Genomic DNA, 22680 nt, shown 5'->3' on the forward strand with positions numbered 1-22680 from the left:
CACCCTTATGTTTCCCCACTTTCACCCTCATATTATCCCCTTTTCACCCATATATTTCACCCCTTTCACCCTCATTTTCTCCCATTTTCACCCTTATATTTCCCCATTTCTCCCTCATATTTTCTCCCCTTTTCACCCTTGTTTTTTCCCATTTCTCCCTCATATTTTCTCCCCTTTTCACCCTTGTTTTTTCCCATTTCTCCCTCATATTTTCTCCCATTTTCACCCTTATAATTCCCCTCTTTCACCCTCATATTATCCCCCTTTTCCCATCACATTTTCCCCTTTCACTCTCATATTTTATCCATTTCTCCCTCATATTTTCCCCCTTTCTCCCAATTCATACAGTTTTTCATAGAGACGCACACAGAATTTCTTTAGTTGTATTTTATTGTGACAGTTCACACAATGCAAGTAAACACTAAGCAACAACATTAGCACTTCACTGACACACCTTTAGTCGTGTAGTGTCTCTCATAACTCAAAAAAAAAAGTGCTCCGTGTCGAAAGCCGTAAGGTTTGATAAAATAACGACTTGGGACATTTTTAAAACTCTTACGATTAAAGACAACAAAGACATGACACCATTTACTTAATACAAGTCGGCAATTGTACATCACAGTGAACAGAGAAGATATGGCTTTTCTATATATTACAGAATTCTAACAAATTCCCATTTTAAGTTATTGAGATCTTTCCTCTAAGCCTTGCCTGTCTATATCCAGGCTCGCATTACTGCATTTACTATAATGAGTTACATAAAACACATTCATCACAAAAAGTATTGTGACTTAAAAATTACACCTCAACATCCTGGGACTTTAGTAATTTATTCAATGTCAAAGAAGTGGTCACTGTTTTCTGTCAGCTGCATTTCAGTCATGGCCGTGTCTCGGTTTGATGATTTGAAGGACCTGGAAATAATAAATTGAACACTATCAATTGCCATTCACAAAGAAATCACGGGGTGTGACAATATATCGATTTTGTGATATATCGCGATATTTTGCAGGATGATGTGATACTCTTTATTGCGATATCGATACTTTAGATGACATCATGCATATTAATGAGGTAGCCGTGCTCTAATAGAGGCCAATAATGATCAAGAATTCAGTCAGAACAGTAGAGGGCAGCACTACAATTTAAGCACTTGGGCCAAACACTGCCACACAAATATATTACTTTTTATGATAGTTTTTATAATTATAAAGAGGATTACTTTGAGGTTGATTTATTTCTTGGACTGTGGTTTCTTGTTCATTAAAATGTAAATGAAGTGATGTCACTGACAGATCTTATTTATTATCTTATTTATTTAACGTCTTAATCCCCACCTGAGTTGAGCACATTTTCTCCAGTTTGGCATTACCCAAATCTAAAAGCAAGTCAAAACAGCGACAAAAACGAGGATGAACCAAAAAAGTGACGATAAAGCAAGCAACTGGCCACAAAAAAGTGACAAAATGCAACAAAAAAGTGACAAAAGGCAACAAAAACACAATAAAGAACTGATGTGTGAAAAAGCGATGAATAGAGTAACCAAAAAATGACCAAAATAAAACCTACGAAAACCAGACATAAAATAGACAAAAACATGACAACAATGTGACAAAAACACTGGCAACACAGCAAAAAGGTCAGTTTTGTAGATCTTAGCTTTCAAATGAGCCGTTACTCTGGCCTAAGTTCCAGTCGAAGAGCTTTTAGATTTGGGTAAAGCCGAATTGGAGAAAATGTGCTCGGTTAGAGGGGCGTCAGTGGTGCAGATGGAGCGGGTCGTCTCATCATGCAGACTGTCGTTGTGTCCTTGGGCAAGACATTTCACCCAGTGCCTATGTGTGAGTGGTTGGTGGTGGTCGGAGGGACCGTTGGCGTAGATGTGTGCAGCCTCGCTTCTGTCAGTCTGCCCCAGGGGAAACTGTGGCTACAAATGTGGGTTACCACTATCAGCATGGAGTGAATGAACCCCCCTCGCTTGGGTGTGACTTGTTTCATATGAAAAGCACTATACAAATAAGAATCCCTTCCCTTAAGGCGGGGGGTAAGAGGTTAAGTGAAGGGCGTACTAAGCACACAAAAACAAATTAATACTATCTAATATGTAAAAAAAAACTGTTTAAAAATCATGTTCCTTTAAAATTAGTGATAGTTATTTTTGTTCAAGATCAGTATCAGTGTGTCGTAAGGTTATCGTTATCGTGAACCATATCGAATTGTGAGGTACCCAGAGGTTCCCACTCCTAACACATAATGACATAATGCTTACCAGAAAGTATAAACACAATTTAACATAAGTATTGAACTCACTGCTGGACTGGTGCATTTGGGCCTCGATGGCTGTTTCTTTTCTCCAATGTGTTTCCTAGTTTTCTACTCAGGAATCCACTCTTCAGTCTTGAAACTTCTGCCAGTGTGGTCTAATAAAAATAACAAAGACATTTCAGTCACAACACATTTGATATAAAAAAAACATGCTGTTTTAAACATGAGAAAGTCAACCTCACCTGTAAACTGGTGGTCATTGGAGTCCCAAATCCACTTTTTGTTACAGACGAACTCCTGCACAATTAATAAGATAGTAGTTAAGTATTGATAATAGTGATACAAACATGCACCAGAAATATAGCAGGTTTTTAACAAGATGTGGAAAAATACAATTACAATTTTGTTTGCTTACCCCGTGATCTTCTGGGACCTCCTCCTCTGGTACTCCGCCTCGTCCACTGTCCACACGGCGCCTTTCACATTCTCCACTCGCACAAAACACTTGTGCAGACTCAGGTTGTGCCGCACTGCGTTCTGAGGCGAAAGAGAAGTCAAAAATGAAGTAACAGCTAAATAAATCATGGTGTCTAAAGTCACTCTGTGTGACGTACCTTCCACGTGGCTGCGTTGCGTCTGAAATAAGCGAACGTTCGAGTGAACCAGTTGTAGATTTCATTGAGGGTTAGCTGCATGTCTGTGGCCTCCAGGATGGCCTTTAGACCGAAGGTGAAATCAATTAGAAGTTTAGAAAATTAGCAAGTTCGTAGTACTTGCTGTTGACAATACAGTACCTGTCTGATGAGTGTCGCGTAGGTGAAAGGAGGTCTAATGTCCGCGTTCTTGTAGAGCTCATATTCTTTTTCTAGAAGCAAACAACAAAACAAAGTTAATTTTTGACCAAATTAGCAATTTCATTCAGTTTTCACACAATACATTTTAGATTTAGTCAGTGATTCTCAACCTGTTTTGTCTTGCGGCCCTTTCAGCGGTAGTCTGTGTACCCCCTACCTCAAGCGTGTTGCAGTTTATTTAGAAAGCAATCACTTAAAGGAACAGGCCACCGTTTTTCCATACTGATTCCATTCTGGTCTTTGTGCGTGCCCGTGGAAGAGCGTGGTAGCTTCCACACCCGTTTGGAGCTATACTAATACATTGGGAGAGGCCAAATGCTAACAACATCTTTAGTCATTTTGCGTGACCAGAGCATGCAAAATGACCAGACAGGTATGTATCAACTTGTCTAAGCTCAGGTAAGAACAAATCTCAGTATGGAAAAATAGTGGCCTGTTCCTTTAACTACTTTTTATAAGTAAAAAGACAATGTTCAAAATAAACCTAACCTTCTCCCCAAACCACTGCAAAATATAACTTTTCCTCTAAAGTTCGTATAACTTTTCCCTTTCTCTGTTTTTCCCAATCTGAAATATATAGTCCCAAGTTCCTGCTAAGTCCTCTAATACCCAAGAGGTCCCCGTACCTCAGGTTAGGAAACGCTGTTGTATAAGTATATCCTGACACTAGTTCATTTTTTGTTTTACAAGATAATCATGGCATGAAAACTATTGAAAACTATGTAAAACTTAGCAGGCTGTCAATTAATTTTGGACTTTAAAGGGACAATACGAAGTTTAAAAATGTTAAAACGTATTAAAAACTAAAAAAGAATTTTCCTCCCCCTGCATGTTCCAGTCATGTCCTAATGTGTAGAATGAGCCCAGACCTGTTCACCACAACTGCCTCTAAAATCCTGCACTGTCACTCAAAAAGTTGTTACTTCAGGTCCGAAGTGCCGTCATGCACAAGCTTAATATAGAAGCTGCAGTTACGCGTAAGACCTGAGGTGGCAGTAGCGAGTATAAAATGACCAACTTTCATCTAGCCCCTTTAACAGTGCTATTTATAAGCAAAAAGACGATGTTCAAAATAAACTTTTCTCCCCAAACCACTGCGAAATATAACTTATCCTATAAAGTTCCTGTAACTTTTCCTTTTGTCTGTTCTTCCCAATGTGAAATATATAATCTCAAGTTCCCCCTGCTAGATCCACGGGTACCCAAGAGGTTCCCGTACCCCAGGTTGGGAAACGCTGTTGTTATAGTATATCCTGACACTAGAAAGTCATGGCATAAAAACTATATAAAACTTAGCAGGTTGTCAATTCATTTATGACTTTAAAGATACGTTATGCAACTTTTCATGTGGAAAAAAAGTTGTGTGTATTTGGCTTTTCAGTGACCCATCGTGGTCAGCATGGCGCCTTTACTTAGTGCTCTCTAGAAGGTTTTCACTGCTGACAGACCCTCTCACAAAAAAAACTACAAAACAATTGATCCTGGATTATTGTAGAGGCAAACGTGATCAAAAGAAAAGGCACCATGCTGACCACTCATACAGCTTCTGAGTCACTACAAGGTCAAGTACTACGCCCAAACATCAACTTTATTTTTCGCCTAAAAAGTTGCATAATGCACCTTTAAACACAAATAAGTGTAATGTTTCCAGTGAGACCTCTTTTGCATTTTTATTTCACCTGATGACAGTGAGTAAACCAGTGGGTGTTGCTGTCTCATGGCTCCGCTGCAGGGCGTCTCGGTAGCCTCTTCATCCTCCTCCTCTTCACAGCTCTCTGACGGGACAGTCCCATGAACCAGGGCCTCAGTCTGTGCCGAGTCCACACTGACAGAGGTGAAGTTATGAGTGACCAGCACCGAACTGACCTGGGAAAAAAAATATTTATATTATTAACTATAATGCCCTCTGCAAGCAATGAAATATCTCCTCCTAAGTATTCCTCTTTTCTTCCTGCTGCTCCAAAAATGCTGCAAATCTAAGTACAATTAGTCTAAGTACAAAGTAAAGCTAAACAAACTCAAGTGAAGTGTAAGACTGACAGAACACGCCAGACTCATTCAACAGACTGTAACAAAACGATCGGACTCGCCTCCTCAAATGCGATCCCTCCGAAATCACCAGAGGAGGAAGACAATTACCGCTAATTAAAGGGTGAAATTGTTTGGAGAGTGTTGTGATAATGGGGCAGTATTTGTGAGATTAGGCGCTGATTAGTTTGTGTGTTACAGAGCGTGTCTCCGTCTGGAAACGTAATGGACTCATCTGCCGCAGCTGCACTCACACCTGGACTCTGCGTGTGAGAAGTTTCTGTGACAGAGTTCTGTGCGACGCAAAAATAAAAAAAACACATGAATGAGCGACAATGGCTTATAGGGATTTAGGTTTAGGCTGTGTCCTTGAGCAAGACACTTCACCCACCTCACCTGATTGAAAGAAGTGAGAGAGTGAATGATTGGGCTTGTAAAGCACAAGTGTAAGCCATTACTATAGAGTTTAGAATAATGTGAATAATAATGGATCAGTATTGCACCTTTGCAAACGCCCAAAGTTGTTCTCCAAAGCCTAAAATATTGTTGTTGTTTTTTGTGGTCGATTGTTTTTTTTTTATTATTCATGCATTACCATAGTTGCATTTAAATTTTCTATTTTCTTTTGTATGGATCACACATTTTTTTATTTAAATTGTTTTTTTATCCTTTTTTTTGTCCCCACTTTCCTGTTTCCCAGAAACAGGAAACTCTCCCTTACAACAGCCATTCCGAAACATCACAGCCCCCTTATGAATCCGAAGATCCCTCAGAGCCCCCAATAATAATAATTTACTCAATTTAAATAAAAGTGCCATTTTGCAGCTTAAATTACACATAAAATAACAATTAGCAATGACTCTGAGCTATCCTTCAACTTTGCACCCGTTCAAGACCCTAATGTCAATGTAATATTTTTTTCTGCTTCTTTTTACAAAAATGTTCAGTGGCATTTGGGTCATTTTGATAAGCCAAACAACAAGGGAGTTGTAGATTTACCAAAAACATAAATTTCTTTTCAAAATCTATTATGTTTTATGTATTTGTTTTGACCCCACTTTGGAAACCAAAGGCTTACAAAATGAGAAAAATAAATACACATAGAAAAAGGGGGGGGGGGGAAAGTTAAATATTGATTTACTCTCCACTTTTAATTGGGTGAAGCTACTATTTGATGCCATAGCTGTCTGTTGACATGGCTGCCATGTCTCAGAAGATCAATGCTCATTTGACCACCAATACTATTTTTTCTCCTCTTCAAATCTAATTTTCATCATATCAATATGTATTTGAGTAGTTTCAGAAGAGATTTACAGATTTGTTTGTTTGTTTATTTATTTCTATCCTTTATCCTTACAGAGAGAGAGAGAGAGAGAGACCTCTTAAATTGGACCAGGACTTTCCGTTCTAAATCTTTTCACACCATTTACCATCGTTTGGCTCTTTGAATACCAACATCTACATCTATAACGGCTCATATACTCTATGTGTCCAGTTGAAATAAAACGCCTCTCAGGCCAAAGTGTCCACTCAACGGCAATGATAGTTTTTTCCCTCAAAGTAAAACTGAATTCCGCGCTGCGATGATTTCGCGGCTCATTTGCCTTTCTCGTGTCTATGTGTCAGTCGTTACCTGCGCCGAGTGAGGGTCAGTGGCGCCGTCGGAGTTTGGGGGAGGAGCTTCCAAAGACGGCAGCTGCAGGTGGGACATCATGGCCTGCAGGCGCTTCTTCTCCTTACAGAGCTGAAATCATCACAATATAATGTTAACAGTGCAAGAGTAATCATTTGACTATAGGACAATAAGCAAATGCAGGAAAATCAAATCAGATTTTTATAAACATAAACTTATTAGACGTTGTGAACACTTCCAAATGTAGAATCAAAGGCTCACTGAATAGACTTTGTTACCTGAACATGGAGTTGTTGCACCACCTGCCTCTGGACTCTGCACTGAGCTGTAGTTTTATCGTCCAGAGAGTGTTCGGTCTCCATATGTCTGAACAAACAGATAAAATAAGATAATGCCTTACTGATCTCACAACGGAGAAATTCACTTGTTACATTCGGCATTCAATAAGATCACTCAGGGTGTGCAAAATAAACAGGAAATGTGCAAACAGTTAAATAGTAAAAAAAAAAAAATAGGTGTCTTATGTACAATAAGTAAAAGTAAAAATCTTAAGGAGCGGAATTATAAAGATAAGGGAATAAGAATAAATCCAAATTAGAACAGACTATAAAAAGTAAAATATCGAGGTGCAAAGTCCAGATGGTAAGATGGTAGTTATTATTAAAATATTGAAGTCAAAGCTAGGCCTGTCATGATAACAGAATTTGAAGTTTGACATATATCGAGGCTGAAAAAAATCCTGATAAACAATATTATTGAAGACCTTTTAATGCCAAAGAAACTAAACTGGAAAGGTTAAAGGAGCAATACCTGATTTTGTTCTAGTTATGGATTTAAATTAGTTTTGTCTTCCTTTAGTATATTGTAAACTCAGACATTTGTGGGGAATACACTGTAGATCTAATAATAAAGCATTTGTATCAATTTCATGAACTTGCAGAATCACTTTCTAACATTTTTGTGTAAGTGACCCAGAAAAGTGACCCTGCATTTGTGTAAAATGCCTATAAACCTGTCCCTGTGAAGAACTGGGATGCTATAAATATGTTAGGGAGATTGGGGATGAGTTTAGTGGTTCCCTGTTTCATTGTTTGAAATTAAAAAATCAGGTATAGTTCTTTTAAAGATGACTGTAAAGCATTGTTTGAAAAGCACATCTTAAAATATCCCACAATAAACATGACCTGGGACTACAGATGAGATGAAAATTAGCCATTGTGGCTGAGTCTGGCATATTTACATGTGGACTTCGAGGACTTAAATAGAATATTAAAAGAAATACAATATAACACAACTTACTTTGGGTAAAAATATAATATTTTACATAAGAAAAATGGTGGAAAATGCAAACAAATGTACAGATGATGAATATTGAGCCAAAAAATGTATTGTTTTTTTGTCATTTATTGAACAGTAAGTCAATAAAGTAATTATCCTAATAGGCCCCGTCAAAGCTATTTAATAAAAACAATAACAGGGTAGTTGCATAAAAATACACATGCACGTTAACGCTGAAAACTGGCACGGCAATTGATGTCTGGCATAGTATTCGCTCAAACTAAATGGTTGTTGGTTTGATTCGAGCTTCAACCCCTGCAAACAGTCACTGATGGGAGAAGGTGGAGGCAAAATGAAGGGAATCTTATTCATACAGCGCCTGTTTACACGACACAAGTCACCCAAAGCGCTTATGTGTGCATGCGTTGATCCCGTGTATGACAGAGGGGGAAAAAATGGTAACAAAATATGAATGACAACATAATTCCATAGTTCTAAACATGTCCCCTTTTCACATTTCGGCCCTTAATGAGACTTGAGCCGAGACTTACTTGATGAATTGGTTGAAGCTGTCGCAGACTGACTCGCAGCCGGGCCACAGACACACTCCGCGACTGTAGAGAGCACTGCACGCAACAAAAGAAAGCTCAGTTACCAAACGGCGCTAATAAAACATGACAACGGATTTTGGGAAACTAATTACTTGTGATTTCGGGACTCGTAGTTTTAGAGTTTAAAGGGGTGAAGCAAACAAAAGACGCAGCTCCCAGTGGGATTTGAAAAGTGTTAGCTCAACAAAGAACCTCAGGGGGCTTTTGAAGTTTCCCAAAAGTAAAGGAGAGTTTTTGGTTCACATTTTGGGCTGCGAGATTTTGGAATAAACAACACGATTATCAGGTTTAATATGTGACAAATTATTGTGAAGGCATGTTTTTTTTTTTCCAGAGGGTGCAGCCCTGGTTCCATTTAAGGCTGTACCTTTTCGTGTCCGGTGGTGGCGATGGCGGGTCACTGCTCTGTTTCTCTTTGGATGTAACTGGAGGTGTTTTACTGTCCTTCACTGTGGCTCTTTCTTCTTCTATCCCATTCAGAAGCTCTTTCCAAATTTGCTGAATTTCTGCAACAATAAAACACCCTGAAAAGCTGATTCATGTTGTTCACAGTGATGATATGAAACTGTCTTTTAAATTAAATTTTCATTCATATTTAAATGTTTTGAGTAGGTTCTCTTAAAGGAACAGGCCACCATTTTTACATAGATACAGACGGTAACTCTGGAATCGCCCATATATGGTCATATTTGATAACAGAGGAAAACAATTTTGAGAAAAATCTAAACTTTCTTGAATTATTCAAAAGCTACTTAAACAAGCACTGAATTATGCATATAGTTTCTACTAAATAAAGATACAAAGACATGGAGAGGAGCAAAGTGGTTCAACTGCCCATAAATACAGAAAAAAAAAACAGAGAATGCTAACATGATGCTACATGTTAGCATGACTGCCGCTTTTTCACTTCTATAGAACAATCTGTTGTGAGAAAGTATCCATATGGACCCGATTTACACTTAAATTTATTTGTATGTGATAAATAAGTTCATATTCTACCAGAAAATGGCTAAAAAGAGTGAAAAATTGTCTTTCCCAAAGAATTCTATTCTCCTCCTCGGCGAGGCCACGCCCCCTCTATGACAAGATGCCGTCTGTATACTGTGATATGTTCTTACCTGAGCTTAGACAAGTTGATGTGTACCTGTCTGGTCTTTGTGCGTGTGCTCAGTCACGTCAGTTAGCATTTGGCCTCTCCCAGCATATTCCTATAGCTCCAAACGAGGGTGAAGTTTGAAGCTGTCATGCTCTTCCACGGGCATGCACAACGACCAGACAGGTACGCATCAACTCGTCTAAGCTCAGGTAAGAACATATCTCAGTATGAAAAAACGCTGGCCTGTTACTTTAATCATATTTATTGCCATTTAGCCGTATTATTTGTTATGTTTTGTCTGACAGAGCACTTAAAGCTTCATGCATCGTAAATGTTGTCACTTCTATCTTGAACAGGAGACAGTATTCAGACCTGGAGGGAGGACGGAGGAGGACACAGGTCTCTGGGCCGTGAGGAGCTGCTGCTGCTGGAGCTGAAGGAGCTGCTGGAAAACCCACTGTTGGGAACTGGGGCCCTGAGAGAAGAAAACGAGACACAAAGGAAGGGCAGAGAGGTAAATAAATGCATGTGATAACAGAGAGTGTAGATCTTTGGAGAATCAAACTAAAACAAAAACCTCCTCACGTCTTTGAATTTCTTCCCGTGGTGCTGCTTGAGGAGCTGGAGATGGATCTGCTGCTGTTGTTTCTTGTAAAACTCTTTCAGATGTTGCTGGTGGAAGAGAGAGTTTGTAAATGCAGGGATCATTTGTGTGTGTTTTTTTTTTCTCTCCTCTGATTTTGAGCTTTATTTAATCGGACAGAGTTAATTGGAAATAATGAAGGGAAAGATTTGAGGTCACAATGCCAAGACTGGTTTCTATTTCCGTATTTGTGCTGCTCTCTATAATTGCTCCACAAGGCAACACATTGGAAAGAAAGTTTTGGATTTGTGTTATAATTAAAATACCAGTGGTTAGCTTAGCGCCTTTACTTTCCATCCTGGTGGCCCCAATGATGCTTTAGAATCCATTAAATTTCAGTTTTTTACCAGGCAGGTTCTGGTAGGTTTTTTGATGGAATGTATATGTAACTATGGAGACGGTTCAATCAGCAATGAAAACCTACCAGAAACCTAAAAGAAAAATTGATCCTGATCCTGGTAAGTAAAGGCGCTATGCAAACCACCCAAGCAGCCACTGGCTCACTGAAAGGTCAAATACGCACTAATATCAAGGGTTTTTTACATAAAAGTTGCATAGTGCACCTTTAACCTTTAACTAGGAAGCTCTGGTGACATGACGGTGATTAAGTTACATGATCAGTAACCAAGTCAGTAAACATTATTGTGTGTAGCACTTATCACAGACAGGATGTAGGGATTTCAAGATTAACCTGGTATACGATTACCGTGGTTATAAAAGTTCTCAATAGATTAATCGAGAACCCATGGTATTTGGTCTCATGACCCGTAGCACATCCATATTTGTGTCTCATTGGTAAAGGTTGAAGAAACATCGTCCAAAACACACATAAAGTCAACAGCAGGTTCAATAACTCGATAAAACATTCACATCATTTTGCTTCCTTTAGATATGGCCAGCTATTACCTATTTATTATTTTAAAATCTTTTAGTAACGCTTTATATTAAGGTGTGCTTGTTAAGTATTAATAAGGTATTAATAAGCACGAAGAATTAATAGGCCATGAATAATATGTGTGTATAGATATTAATAAGTTGCTTATTATACTATTGTGCAGTATATTAACATACTAATTGGCCATGAATAAGCATATTATTCATGGCCTACCCTAATCCTAACCGTAACCCTAATCTTACTAATTATTAATACCTTATTCATACTTAATAAGCACACCTTGATATGATATGCAATACATCTTTAAAATTTTAGTTTCTTTTTTCTACATAAAAGTAAAAACGTAAAAGTAAAAAAGACATTTTGGGTATCACTTTATTTTACAGTACCTTGATACATTATACCTAACCAAATTTAGTACAATGTAATGTGCTCTGTAACAATGTGTAATAACTTGTACCTATGGGTGAGATACACAATGGAATAACTTGTATTGTACTTTGTAGGTACACAATGTAATAGGACACAAAACCCTTAAGGTTAAGGCTACGGTTAATGTTATGTCTTATTACATTATGTACCTACAAATTAGAAATACATATTATTCCATTGTGTATCTAACCCATAGGTACAAGTTATTACACATTGTTATAGAGCACATTACATTGTACTAACTTTAATTAGGTACAATGTATTGTAATGTACAATGTACTGTAAAATAAAGTGCTACCGTGTTTCTCAGAATAACCGTGACGCAAAAATGTACAATCGTGACATCTCTAGACTGGAGTCACAAAGGGAATAAATACGAAGAAAATACTTTGCAGTAAAATAAATTTGATTTTCATAAATACAACGGGTTATCGCCTTTCAAAAGCAAGTTTAAAAAAAAGCAAGCCTGTAGCTGTTGTTTAAAGGCCTGTGCCGGACTGTTGCACATGACATAGTCCTGTTTCTTCAGCGTTACCTGTTGTAAGAGCAGGGCCTGTTGTTTGTGCTGGAGCAGGGCCTGCAGCTGGTTCGGCGTCAGGAGCTGCTGCTGCTGCTGCTGCTGCGTTCCCATCATGGCCATCACCAGCTTCATACACGCGCACAACAATAACAATAATCATATCAGTGAACACAAATAAGACACAGGAGAACAATGCCACTGTACAGGACAAAAGCCAAGTGTCAGTGATAAACAGTAATCGGCCTCGGAAGGAAATCGTCCTCAGTCCAATTACGGGAGTGTCCAACCTTTAGTGAACATCATTACTGCGGCTCGTGTCATTGACCCCGGCGCGATCGGGAGCGGAGGGTCGACCGCGTAATTAGAGACACCATTACACGCTTGTTGTGACGCCTAATAGAAGTGTACGGCTGTTAATAAAGCCAAACACTCACTGAATAATAACTACGCACATATGACACAGGGATTATCGGCCGCCTTTGTGCTGAAGCGACATGAGCCGGTATCAAAACGGTTCAGGCGTATTTACTGCTACTAATCTAATAGTATTTGAAGTGATTTTAAACACTGCATCAAAAGATAGACTGAGAAATTAACTACACTAGTGCAGCAGTAAAGTAAGGAATTAGCAGGTTTTGTACATAATAAGGCTTCATGGAGATAGGATTTAGGTAATACTTTATAATAACTACACTTTATTTAACCTTAATATATGATGAGTTAACTCTTAATTCAAATATTTAATAATGAATAAGTGATGTATGTGAAAAACTATTCATTATTCATCTAACGTCTTACCCACCACTAACCAAGCGCATTTTCTCCAGTTCGGCTTTACTCAATTCAAAAGCTTCTCGATGTCTGTAGGCCTGTAGTGTAACGCCTCATTTGTAAGCTAAGAACGACAAAAGTGACTTTTTTTGTCTGTTCATCTGTTTTTCATCGCATTTTAGTCCCTTTTCTTGCTGCTTTTTTGTTGCGTTTTCATCACTCTTTAGTCGCGTTTTTGTCACTTTTCTTCCATTGTGTTATCGTTGCTTTTTCTGCACTTTTTTGTCGCTCTTTTGCTGCTTTTTATTTTTCAAATTGTTTTTCAAGAAGCTTTTAGATTTGGGTAAAGCCAAACTGGACAGGCTCAGGCTGTGTTAGTCACGCTTAACCCTCTGGGGCCAGGACTCCCCTGAAAAAGAGATTCTTAATCTCAGTTGGACTTTCCTGGTTAAATAAAGGCCAATATAAATAAATAAATAAATTGTACCTGACAAAATTTAGTGCAATGTAATGTGCTCTGTGGCAATGTGTAATAACTTGTACATATAAGTTAGATACACAATGGAATAATATGTATTAGTAGTTTGTAGGTCCATAATGTCAAGCCATGACTCTAACCCTAACCTTAAGCCCTAACCCTAAAAGTCTTGTGTCCTATTACATTATGTACCTACAAAGTACCAATACAAGTTATTCCATTGTTTATCTAGCCCAGGGGTGACCAACGTGCCCAGTTGCCTTTGAGATGTTTTTTAAGGTGTAAAACACTTAATTTTCTTGAATCTGATTCTTAAACATACAGTTATTTCTGTTCTTGTAACTCAGTATGAGTTTAAAATAAAGGTATTTTGATATAATATGGGGTCAATATCCTATAAGAAAACAGTGTACGCTTAAGTTTTTAGGATTTGTTTTTAACTTGTAGCCCTCGAGCAATTTAATGTTCTTGAAGTAGCCCTGAAAAAAGGTTTGTGACCCCGATCTAACCCATAGGTACAAGTTATTACACATTGTTACTGAGCACATTACATTGTACTAAATTTAGTTGGAACAATGTGTCAAGGTACTATAAAATAAATACATTTATTGTTTGCAGAAGAAATGATTGTGTCCGAGTCAATTGCAGTTTTTTGCATTTGCAACCGATTGCATTTCAGGGGCTTTATTATAAACAAATAGAAGTTAAGTTCGTTGTCAGAAAATGGGAGAACGCTTATCAAAAACCGCCTTTTGTGAATTAAATTAAATGAGTCAAGAAAGGAATTGGAAATGTTCTTCTATTTGACTAATGTGTCTTGTTTTACTTCTATAGTAAACAACGGATAAATGCCCGCTATAGGTGCTGGTTATGGCGACAAATACATAAATAAATGTGGATAGTAATATTCTTGGGATCCCCAGCTCAGTGCCCCGGGTCCCCACTTTGGGATCCCCTGCTCTAAATAAGGAGCTTTCACTGCCACAGGACCTGTTAAAATTGCGATTGGCCAATTATATGATCACGATTCAATTTGACTTGAATTAACTTAATGAAACCCCCTTTCTGTAGCATAATCACAGGTTACAATGCGCTCATCCTTGTAATGTAGAATCCTTTGACTCCTATCACTGAAAATGTAATTAGCCGCTATCCTGCCTCACTTTTACACTTTCACTCCAACCCATTTTTGCACATCTTCCTAAGAACCCGCTCCACACAGCCGCTGACTCTATTATCCCGCTTTACAAATAAGCAGGTAACCATTTATGTCGCGTGGATTCAATGCAAAATTACATTCCCCGCTCTTTTATTACGTGAGAAAGCCTGCCTCCGCCGCGCGAGCCGTCCTCATAGAAAATACTTGTTAGAGACTTTTTTTTTTTTGTTTGAAAAGTTTCATATCACCGGGCCGTTATTGTGTTTGGAGGCTGAATATCACACTGCAGGCTCCAGTGGCGTTCTGACTTTGGCACTTCATTATAGACTCTGAGAAATGCCACGAGCTTTTACCACGACTTAAAGAGGAAACTTTACACAGTGACAAGCCCGCCGTCACTTTTCCTTTCTCTATTATCGTCTATCAGCTGTAATTAAACGGATGCAGCCTAAAGAAATGTCAAAATGCGAATTAAAAAATGCTCAAGACATATTATTATATTATTATTTCAGTGATTTTTCTTTCTCACATTGACCCTTATTTTACAGGTGAATATTGACCCCTCGTTTACTTTCTATGTAGATTTCTGTTTTAAAGGTGCATTTTTAAATATGTTCAGGAGCAATAACACCTGAGAGAAGCCTGAACTTATACAGTGCCCGTCAAAAGATTAGAAACACTTATGTATTGCAGGGTTACCGCAGGGCATTGTGCTAAATGAACTGAACGATGAAACAAGGCCTTAAATGTCACTATAAAGCATTACAATTGGATTCAAATGGCAATAGGCATTTCAATTCATTGGGAGATTACAATACAATGCATTCAGCTCACTTTATTCAGCCCGTTTTGCCCAATTCTCTTTCCTCTGCAGTGTTTGGGCATTAAGAAACATTTTGGGTGAGTCTGCGTTCTCAGTGAAAGGGACACCGTTATGGAACTCTTTGCCACTGGGGCTAAAGTCCCAAATGGACCTGAGACGTTTTTCCCTGAAGCTGAAGCTGTGGCTAAAGAACAAACTCTCTTATTTCTTATCTTCTTATTATGATTTTCATCTTTCTGTTCTGTTATAACCACCTTAAAAAGCCTAAACAGGGACGGGGGCGAGATGCCTTATGTGCATAACATCGGCCACCGAGTTGGCAATGTTTTCTTGGACTGTTAAATAAACAAATAAATAAATAAATTGCTTTGACCTGCTTCTGCCTGTATAATCCCTGTATTTCTAACACTATTTACATTGTATGATTCTCATTGAAGACATTAAGCTATGAATGGATTTTGTTGGAAACACAAGGGTGAAATAACGGAAAATATGTTTTATATTTGAAATTCTTTAAAACCTCCCCCCCTTTATTCTTGGCATTTTCTCAATAAGCTTCACACGGTCGTCCCTGAAATGGTTTGTGTAGTAAAACCATTTCTAGTGACGACATCGTGAATCTCATTGAGAAAATGTCAAAAGTGCAAAGCAGAAATCAAAGCAAAAGGCGGCTATTTTTTTGGTTTAAAACATGATTCCATATGTGACCATTTACAAGCAAGAAACTACAATGTAAAGAATGTGTAAATAGAAGAACAAAACAATACATACAAGCGTTTCCAAACTTTTGACGGGTACTGTATGTCCAAAGTACAGTAATTGCAACCATAAGAAATCCTTCTACTGTGTTTTCCCCGAGGAGTTCAGTGTGTTTCAGCAGTGAGCTCTCAGCGAGGGTACTTGGAATCATTTCAGATTAAAAAGGAAGTCAATTCTGAGGAGTATTTCAATATTATTTTCTCCGGTGTCGTTTGGGAGTATTTTCACTTCATTTCTTAGACATTTCTAACATATTATCTTTTGACTAATAAGAAAATCGACAGGAGCCAAGGGGTACACAAGACAAAAGAGGCTGATGCCGCTCTTTCTTCCTTGTAATAGACTTTAACTTGCATTATCGACGAGCTTTATGTATTGAGCGTAATGGTATAGCTTTAAATTTCAGTGTTGCCTTTAACCTCTTAACCCCAGCCTTAACCAAGTTCAGCTTTACCCAAAAAAGCAAAGACCTACAAAACTAAACTCAATGGATCTTTTTGCTTCCGTTGTTGCCATGTGGTCAAGGGGTTTTTACCCCTTTTTCATCGCTTTTTTGTCAGTAATTTAGGGCTCTTTTTATTGCGTTTTCGACCCATTTACGTCCCTTTTTTTTTTCAAATGTTGCCACTTTTTTGTAGCTTTTTTTATCGCGTATTTGTCATATTTTTGTCCCTTTTCATATATTTTTTTTTGTCAATCTTTTGTTGCTTTTTTAGGGCTCTTTTTATTTCGTTTTCGATTCATTTATGTCCCTTTTTCCCCCCACTTTTTTGTAGCTTTTTTATCGTATTTTTGTCATATTTTTGCCACTTTTCATAGGTTTTTTTGTCAATTTTTTGTTGCTTTTTTGGGGCTCTTTTTATTGCATTTTCAATCCATTTATGTCACACTTTTGTAGCTTTTTTATCGCATTTTTGTCATATTTTTGTCACTTTTCAGCGCTTTTTTTGTCCATCTTATCTTGCTTTTTTTTGCGTTTACAATCCATTTATGTTACTTTTTTGTAGCTTTTTTATCACATATTTGACAGTTTTTTTCATAATCTTTTTCTTTCACCTTTTTGTTGTGTTTCGTCCTCATTTTCCATTTCGTTTTTGTCGCGATGTTGACACTTTTTTTTTATCAAGAAGCTTTAAGCCAAACTGGAGAATATGTGCTCGGTTCAGGCGGGGGTTAAGGGGTTAATGAAACAGGAAATGTTTTAAGTTGCATCATCACAATTACTGACACAATGAACAAAAAGGAAAAATGTCGACAGCCTTTTGTTCGTCATTTCTGAATATTGCCCGACTAAGCCTGGTCTGTCTCCCCCCCCCCCCCCCCCCCCGTCTTCATGGATCTCAGGAGGAGCGGAGTCTCACCTGTCTGTGGTGGAGGCTGTGCCAGCTCTGAGCGCTGACTTCGCGGCAGGACGCCCCATTAGCCGCGCTCTCGTTGGCCGCGGTGTCGGAGTGAGAGAGGAGCGAGCTGACGGAGCTTTGACGAGCGGCGGAGGGACTGAGCGGAGACTCGGGCATCGCAGGTACCGGCTCTGAACACAAACGACATGCGCGGGGGAGAGGGAAAAGTTACCGGAGTCTGGGGTATTTTTAAAGAGATAAAAACCTCAACAAATTTAAACTTAGCTTTGCTTTGCTTTGAAAAGTACAATATTAAACAAGCCGCCAATATCAATCAGTGTAAAGTGATTAGGGTTCAGGAAGAGATTTTTAGACATTTTAAATGAAAGAAAATACAACAGTAGTCCTTTTCTTTCAAATTTATTATCACATGTCGGACAATAAAATCCAACATGTCTCTTTTTCCTCAAAATCAACTCAAAATGAACTAAAAACATTAAGATTTTGATATTTTTTTTATATGGCTTTAATATTTTTCCACAATTTGTATATGGCTTTGTTCTTTAAATAGACAAAGGTATAACTACATGCACTGAAATAACTCTCCCGTATAGAGGACTTTTCATTTGTTCATCATTTATATTGTTTTGGAAAATACTAGCTAAAGAGAAACCTCTTGTCTTTTTCCTCCTACTTTGCAATGTTTTGAGAAGTTACTGTCCTCTGTGCAGTTAAACCTTGCCCTATAAATATTGTATTCACTGCAATGTCGCGTCTCAGTATGAACTCGCACATGAAACCACAGCGCTGTAGAATAAAACGCACAATAAACTTTTTAAACCTCCGTTAAAATCATCTCAAATCATCACCTTATATGGAAGCACAGCGCAGTAATCCCCCCGATACAACAGTCCACAGTAGTGATATTGTTCCTTACCTTGGCTGCGGTAGCTTCTGTTGTCTCCGGTTCTCCGTCTGGAGTGAGGCTCAGATCTGATGGACCTTTCAGTTTTTGTGTTACCTGAGGAGGAGGAGGAGCCTCTGTCACTCAACAGCAGCTGCACAGCACCGGGATGAAGAGCGCGTCTCCGTCTTTTCATCAGCTCAACAGCCGCGACATTCAGTGTTGTCTGAGCAAATTCTTCTACTGTTCGTCGTGTCCGTGGGCAAGACACTTCACCCCCTTTCAATTCAATTCAGTCGGCTTTATCGTCAGTTCTGTCACATGTAAACGCAGGGAATCGATATGTTCTGTTTTCCTTAACATTCCACTTCCTTATATGATCCACAGATCTTACACAAGCATAAGATAAATCTTCAGAAATTAACCTGTCGACTAATTTAGTAATCAAGGCAGGATTATACACTTTTTATGCATATTTTGTGTGTAATTTCTATGAAGATGTAAAGCAGTGTCACTTAAGGGGATAGAAATTGAAAGATAATAAATCAAATATTCACGTTCCTTTCACTGTGATAAATCTATCAATCAACGGTTATTTATACAGCACAACAACACCAGGAAGACCGAAGTGCTTCACAGAAAGATAAATATTATATATAGATTAATTATTACATCCTAGACATGTTCTAGGTGTCATCAGTGTTCTAGGTGTTAAAGGCCAGTTTGAAGAGATGAGTCTTTAATCTTGAATTAAAAATGGATAATTGATCATTGTTAGTAACATCTCGAGAAAAATGTTTGAGTGAGTGAACGGTTAATTGCCTTGTCTCTATAGAAATTGTTTATTTTCACTGAGTGTGAGTGAATAGATGCTAAACAGTGTGTTTAGCGTTTAGCGTGGTCATGTATTTTGGAGTCGGTACGATTGTCTTTCTGTGTGTAGTTTGCACGTGCAGTCGCGCTTCTGTCTGTCTACCCCAGGGGGAAACTGTACCACCGCCGTGTGTGGAGTGAAGCCTACACTTATTTCTAAATAGTCTGTTAGTTTTTTAGTTGTGTCTGGGACTTTATTTAGCGTCGCTGTGTCTCAGAACAACAGCAAACCACTGTCAAACCAGAATCAAAGATCTATTTACAGTCCTGTCTTAAGCTTTATTTATCAGCAGAAACAAACAAAAGGATAAGTGCTTGTGATAAATGTGCTGTAGCCGGGATGATAGACATTTAACACGAGCAAAAATAGAGCAGTTTTATTTAGTGGGACTTTGTAAGTGGCATGTCAGCGCCATCAGTACTTATTACATGATTATTTTTATTAAGGTTTCGTTTTTGTTTGCCTTCAATATGAAAGCAATAGGTTAAAGTAGAGCGGATGACATTTGAAGCCGAGCAACTAAAGGTACAAGTCTAGTATTCTTATTCAGTAACTAGTCCAGTGTACAGGACCAAATTTTTTTCAATAGAACATTGGGAAAATAACCCAGTAATATTCATTCATTAATGTCTATCTGAATTTTCTTTACCCAAATATTTTTCTATATATATTCTCTTTTTTCCCTCAAATCCATTTGGACAGACTTTGGATATGGAAAAAGCTTAAAAGTTTTTTTATTATGATTATCATTGTTGTGTTATGTTTATCTATTCATTAAAGAGAATCAGAACATTAAATGGGCTCACAACAGTTTTATTGGAAGAGGAACCTCTTCTGAAGTAAAGTTACAATTTTTTGTAGTTTACCCCCACTGAGTATGGAGTGAACGTACAATTGTCTCATGTAAAGCGCTTTGTGACTATGTCTGTGAAAGGCGCTATATAAATAAATATCTTCTTCTTCTTTTTGTTGCGATGTTACTCGGCTCCCCGAAGGCTTAGACTGACCAGGCTTTGGAATCTCTAGTTTCCAAAACTAAAGACCGCAAGTCTCTATCGATTTCTCTTCCAAAGTTGTGTCCGAAAATAGGTGATGTTGTTGATAGGGTTTTAAAATTAAAGCTCAATTCGGAGCCCAGCAGTTGGTGCCCTAGGCGGCCGCCTGGGTCGCCTATGCCCAGGGCCGGCCCTGCCAGTACAAATGCCACTGCTCCCTCAGGTGGTATTCTGGGTCAATGCATTTAAGTTAGGTCTTTTTTTCTGGCTCAGGCATGGTTTACACCCAGTTTAGACACAAAATGTCCAATTTAGATCTACTTTAGACTCTGTTTAGGTTAGCTTTGATCTAGGCCTGCTGACAATTGGAACGTCAAATATTTTAATGAGGTGGCATTAAATAGCATCAAATTGCCTTGTGTACGAAATGCACAGTTTAAGTAAAGTTTCCTTGCCATTACTGTACAAGTCACTAAATGAATTGTAAAATGGTAAATGGCCACTTTTGTACCTTCATGACACCCAAAGTGCTTTACATAAGGAACCACTCACCCATACACACTCTCATGCAGACGATCCTCCGGTCACTATCACTATCTGCGCTACTGTTGCCCCATTGTGCCAAAATCAAGGCCCCAAATGTCATTAAAAGCATCTGATTGAATTAGAACTTGCATTTAATCTACATGTCTTTGAAAATTATGACATAGCTCAACAATTTTTACTGTTTAAGTTCATTGAAAATACCACAGTTATGGTCTTGGGCATAAAAAATGCATTAAATTTGACTTGCTTCTGTCATAATTATACAGTGTGGATCATAAGAGTCTTAATTCGACACCTGTGTTGCAAATGATATTATACAAGCAATTAAACACAGCTCTATATGTGGGCCTATAGTGTCATCTTGTCAGTACTAACTAGTGAGGAGCTGCTGTGCTGTAAACTCTCCTGGACATGCTGTGTCTCTCTGTACATCTTCTATATATAAAACCAGTTAAGTGTGTTGTTTTGACAGGCTACAGTTGGAAGTGTTTTCTCCTGAGATGGCACCAACCTGCATTGTCTGGAGGAGCACAGTACGGTCAGGCGCACTGTAGTACTGCGGAGGTATGGGCCAGACTGAGTGCGTTACTCTTCGGTTTTAGATTACCAGGAAGCTTTTCTTTGTTAAAGCTGCCTGTAAGATTATGGCAAACCTAAATATTCGGGATTTGTGGACAACAGTGAATAGAGGAGCAAGTTAAACAGGTGCCAATGTCTGTAGAGGCAGTCTGTTCCTGCAGAGGGCATTGTGGCACTGGAAGAGTCTGTAAAGAATGGATCAAAGATGTTTGTGATGATCTGCATTTGGATTCACGTGTAGTAGTGTTATGGGGGAATCTAGAGACCAGTCTGACTTTTCCTTTATATGTTTATGGACAAAAATAGTTCCTCTTTTGTGGCCCTTTGTAGCCAGAAATCATGTTATGTTTTAGACACAAATCAACTGCAACTCAAACTTATCCAGTACTGTGTTTTCTCCATGCATACATGAACTATTAAGTTTGCAGCTGTTTTGTAACTTCTGGCCTCATGTGGATCATTTCTGGTCCCAAAGCAACGAAGTATAAATAACTGCCGTGGATCTCATGCCCCGTTAATGACTGTAATAGTGTCTGGGGAGGGATTAATTCAGAGACACAACAGACCAGGCCTCACTTTAAAGGGCCACGCAGTACAGTACATAGCTTACTTAAGAGCGACATCAGCTAAGTATAATGCAATGATGCTGAAGTCTTGTTACATAAGTACATCTGAACTTTTCCTCTTGAAGCTTAAAGGAACAGGCCACCGTTTTTAAATACTGAGATGTCCTTTTATTACATTTATTATGTCTTCTTGAGTAACAAATTTTATTTTTTTGGTTTCTTTTTGAAAGACACTAGGTAAAAACAAACAAAGCTGTTCAAAAACCTTACGCGTTTCGACGGACAAGGAACTACTTCCGTCTTCGTCAGAGGCGTCTCCCGACGTGCATGATGCGTTTCTTATTGGGAACACACTGAGATGTGTTCTTACCTGAGCTTACACAAGTTGATACGCACCTGTCTGGTCTTTGTGCCCGTGGACGAGCGTGGTAGCTTCCAACTTCACCCCCATTTGGAGCTATAGGAATATACTGGGAGAGGCCAAATGCTAACAACATGTTTGGTCGTTTTGCGTGACTGAGGGCACGCACAAAGACCAGACAGGTACGCATCAACTCATCTAAGCTCCGACAAGAACATATGTCAGTATGGAAAAATGGAGGCTTGTCCCTTTAAAGACTGGATAGCTGAC

General features: G+C 38.5%; 1 protein-coding gene across 1 annotated transcript; it reads right to left on the reverse strand.

Moving 5' to 3' along the window:
- Positions 1-671: 671 nt before the first annotated feature.
- Positions 672-18568, reverse strand: LOC306970986 (forkhead box protein P1-like). The gene is made up of 16 exons (XM_079567108.1): positions 18523-18568; positions 17607-17776; positions 12271-12381; positions 10351-10437; positions 10138-10240; positions 9037-9175; positions 8610-8684; positions 7059-7146; positions 6781-6891; positions 4799-4985; positions 3060-3130; positions 2880-2981; positions 2681-2802; positions 2508-2562; positions 2311-2420; positions 672-914 (listed from the first exon to the last, which is right to left on the reverse strand). The coding sequence occupies exons 2-16, from the start codon at positions 17760-17762 to the stop codon at positions 830-832; spliced, it is 1602 nt and encodes a 533-aa protein (XP_079423234.1). The 5' UTR covers positions 17763-17776; positions 18523-18568; the 3' UTR covers positions 672-829.
- Positions 18569-22680: the final 4112 nt, after the last annotated feature.

Source organism: Gobius niger (assembly GCF_951799975.1).
Source record: "Gobius niger genome assembly, chromosome: 12".
NCBI classification, from domain to species: domain Eukaryota; kingdom Metazoa; phylum Chordata; class Actinopteri; order Gobiiformes; family Gobiidae; genus Gobius; species Gobius niger.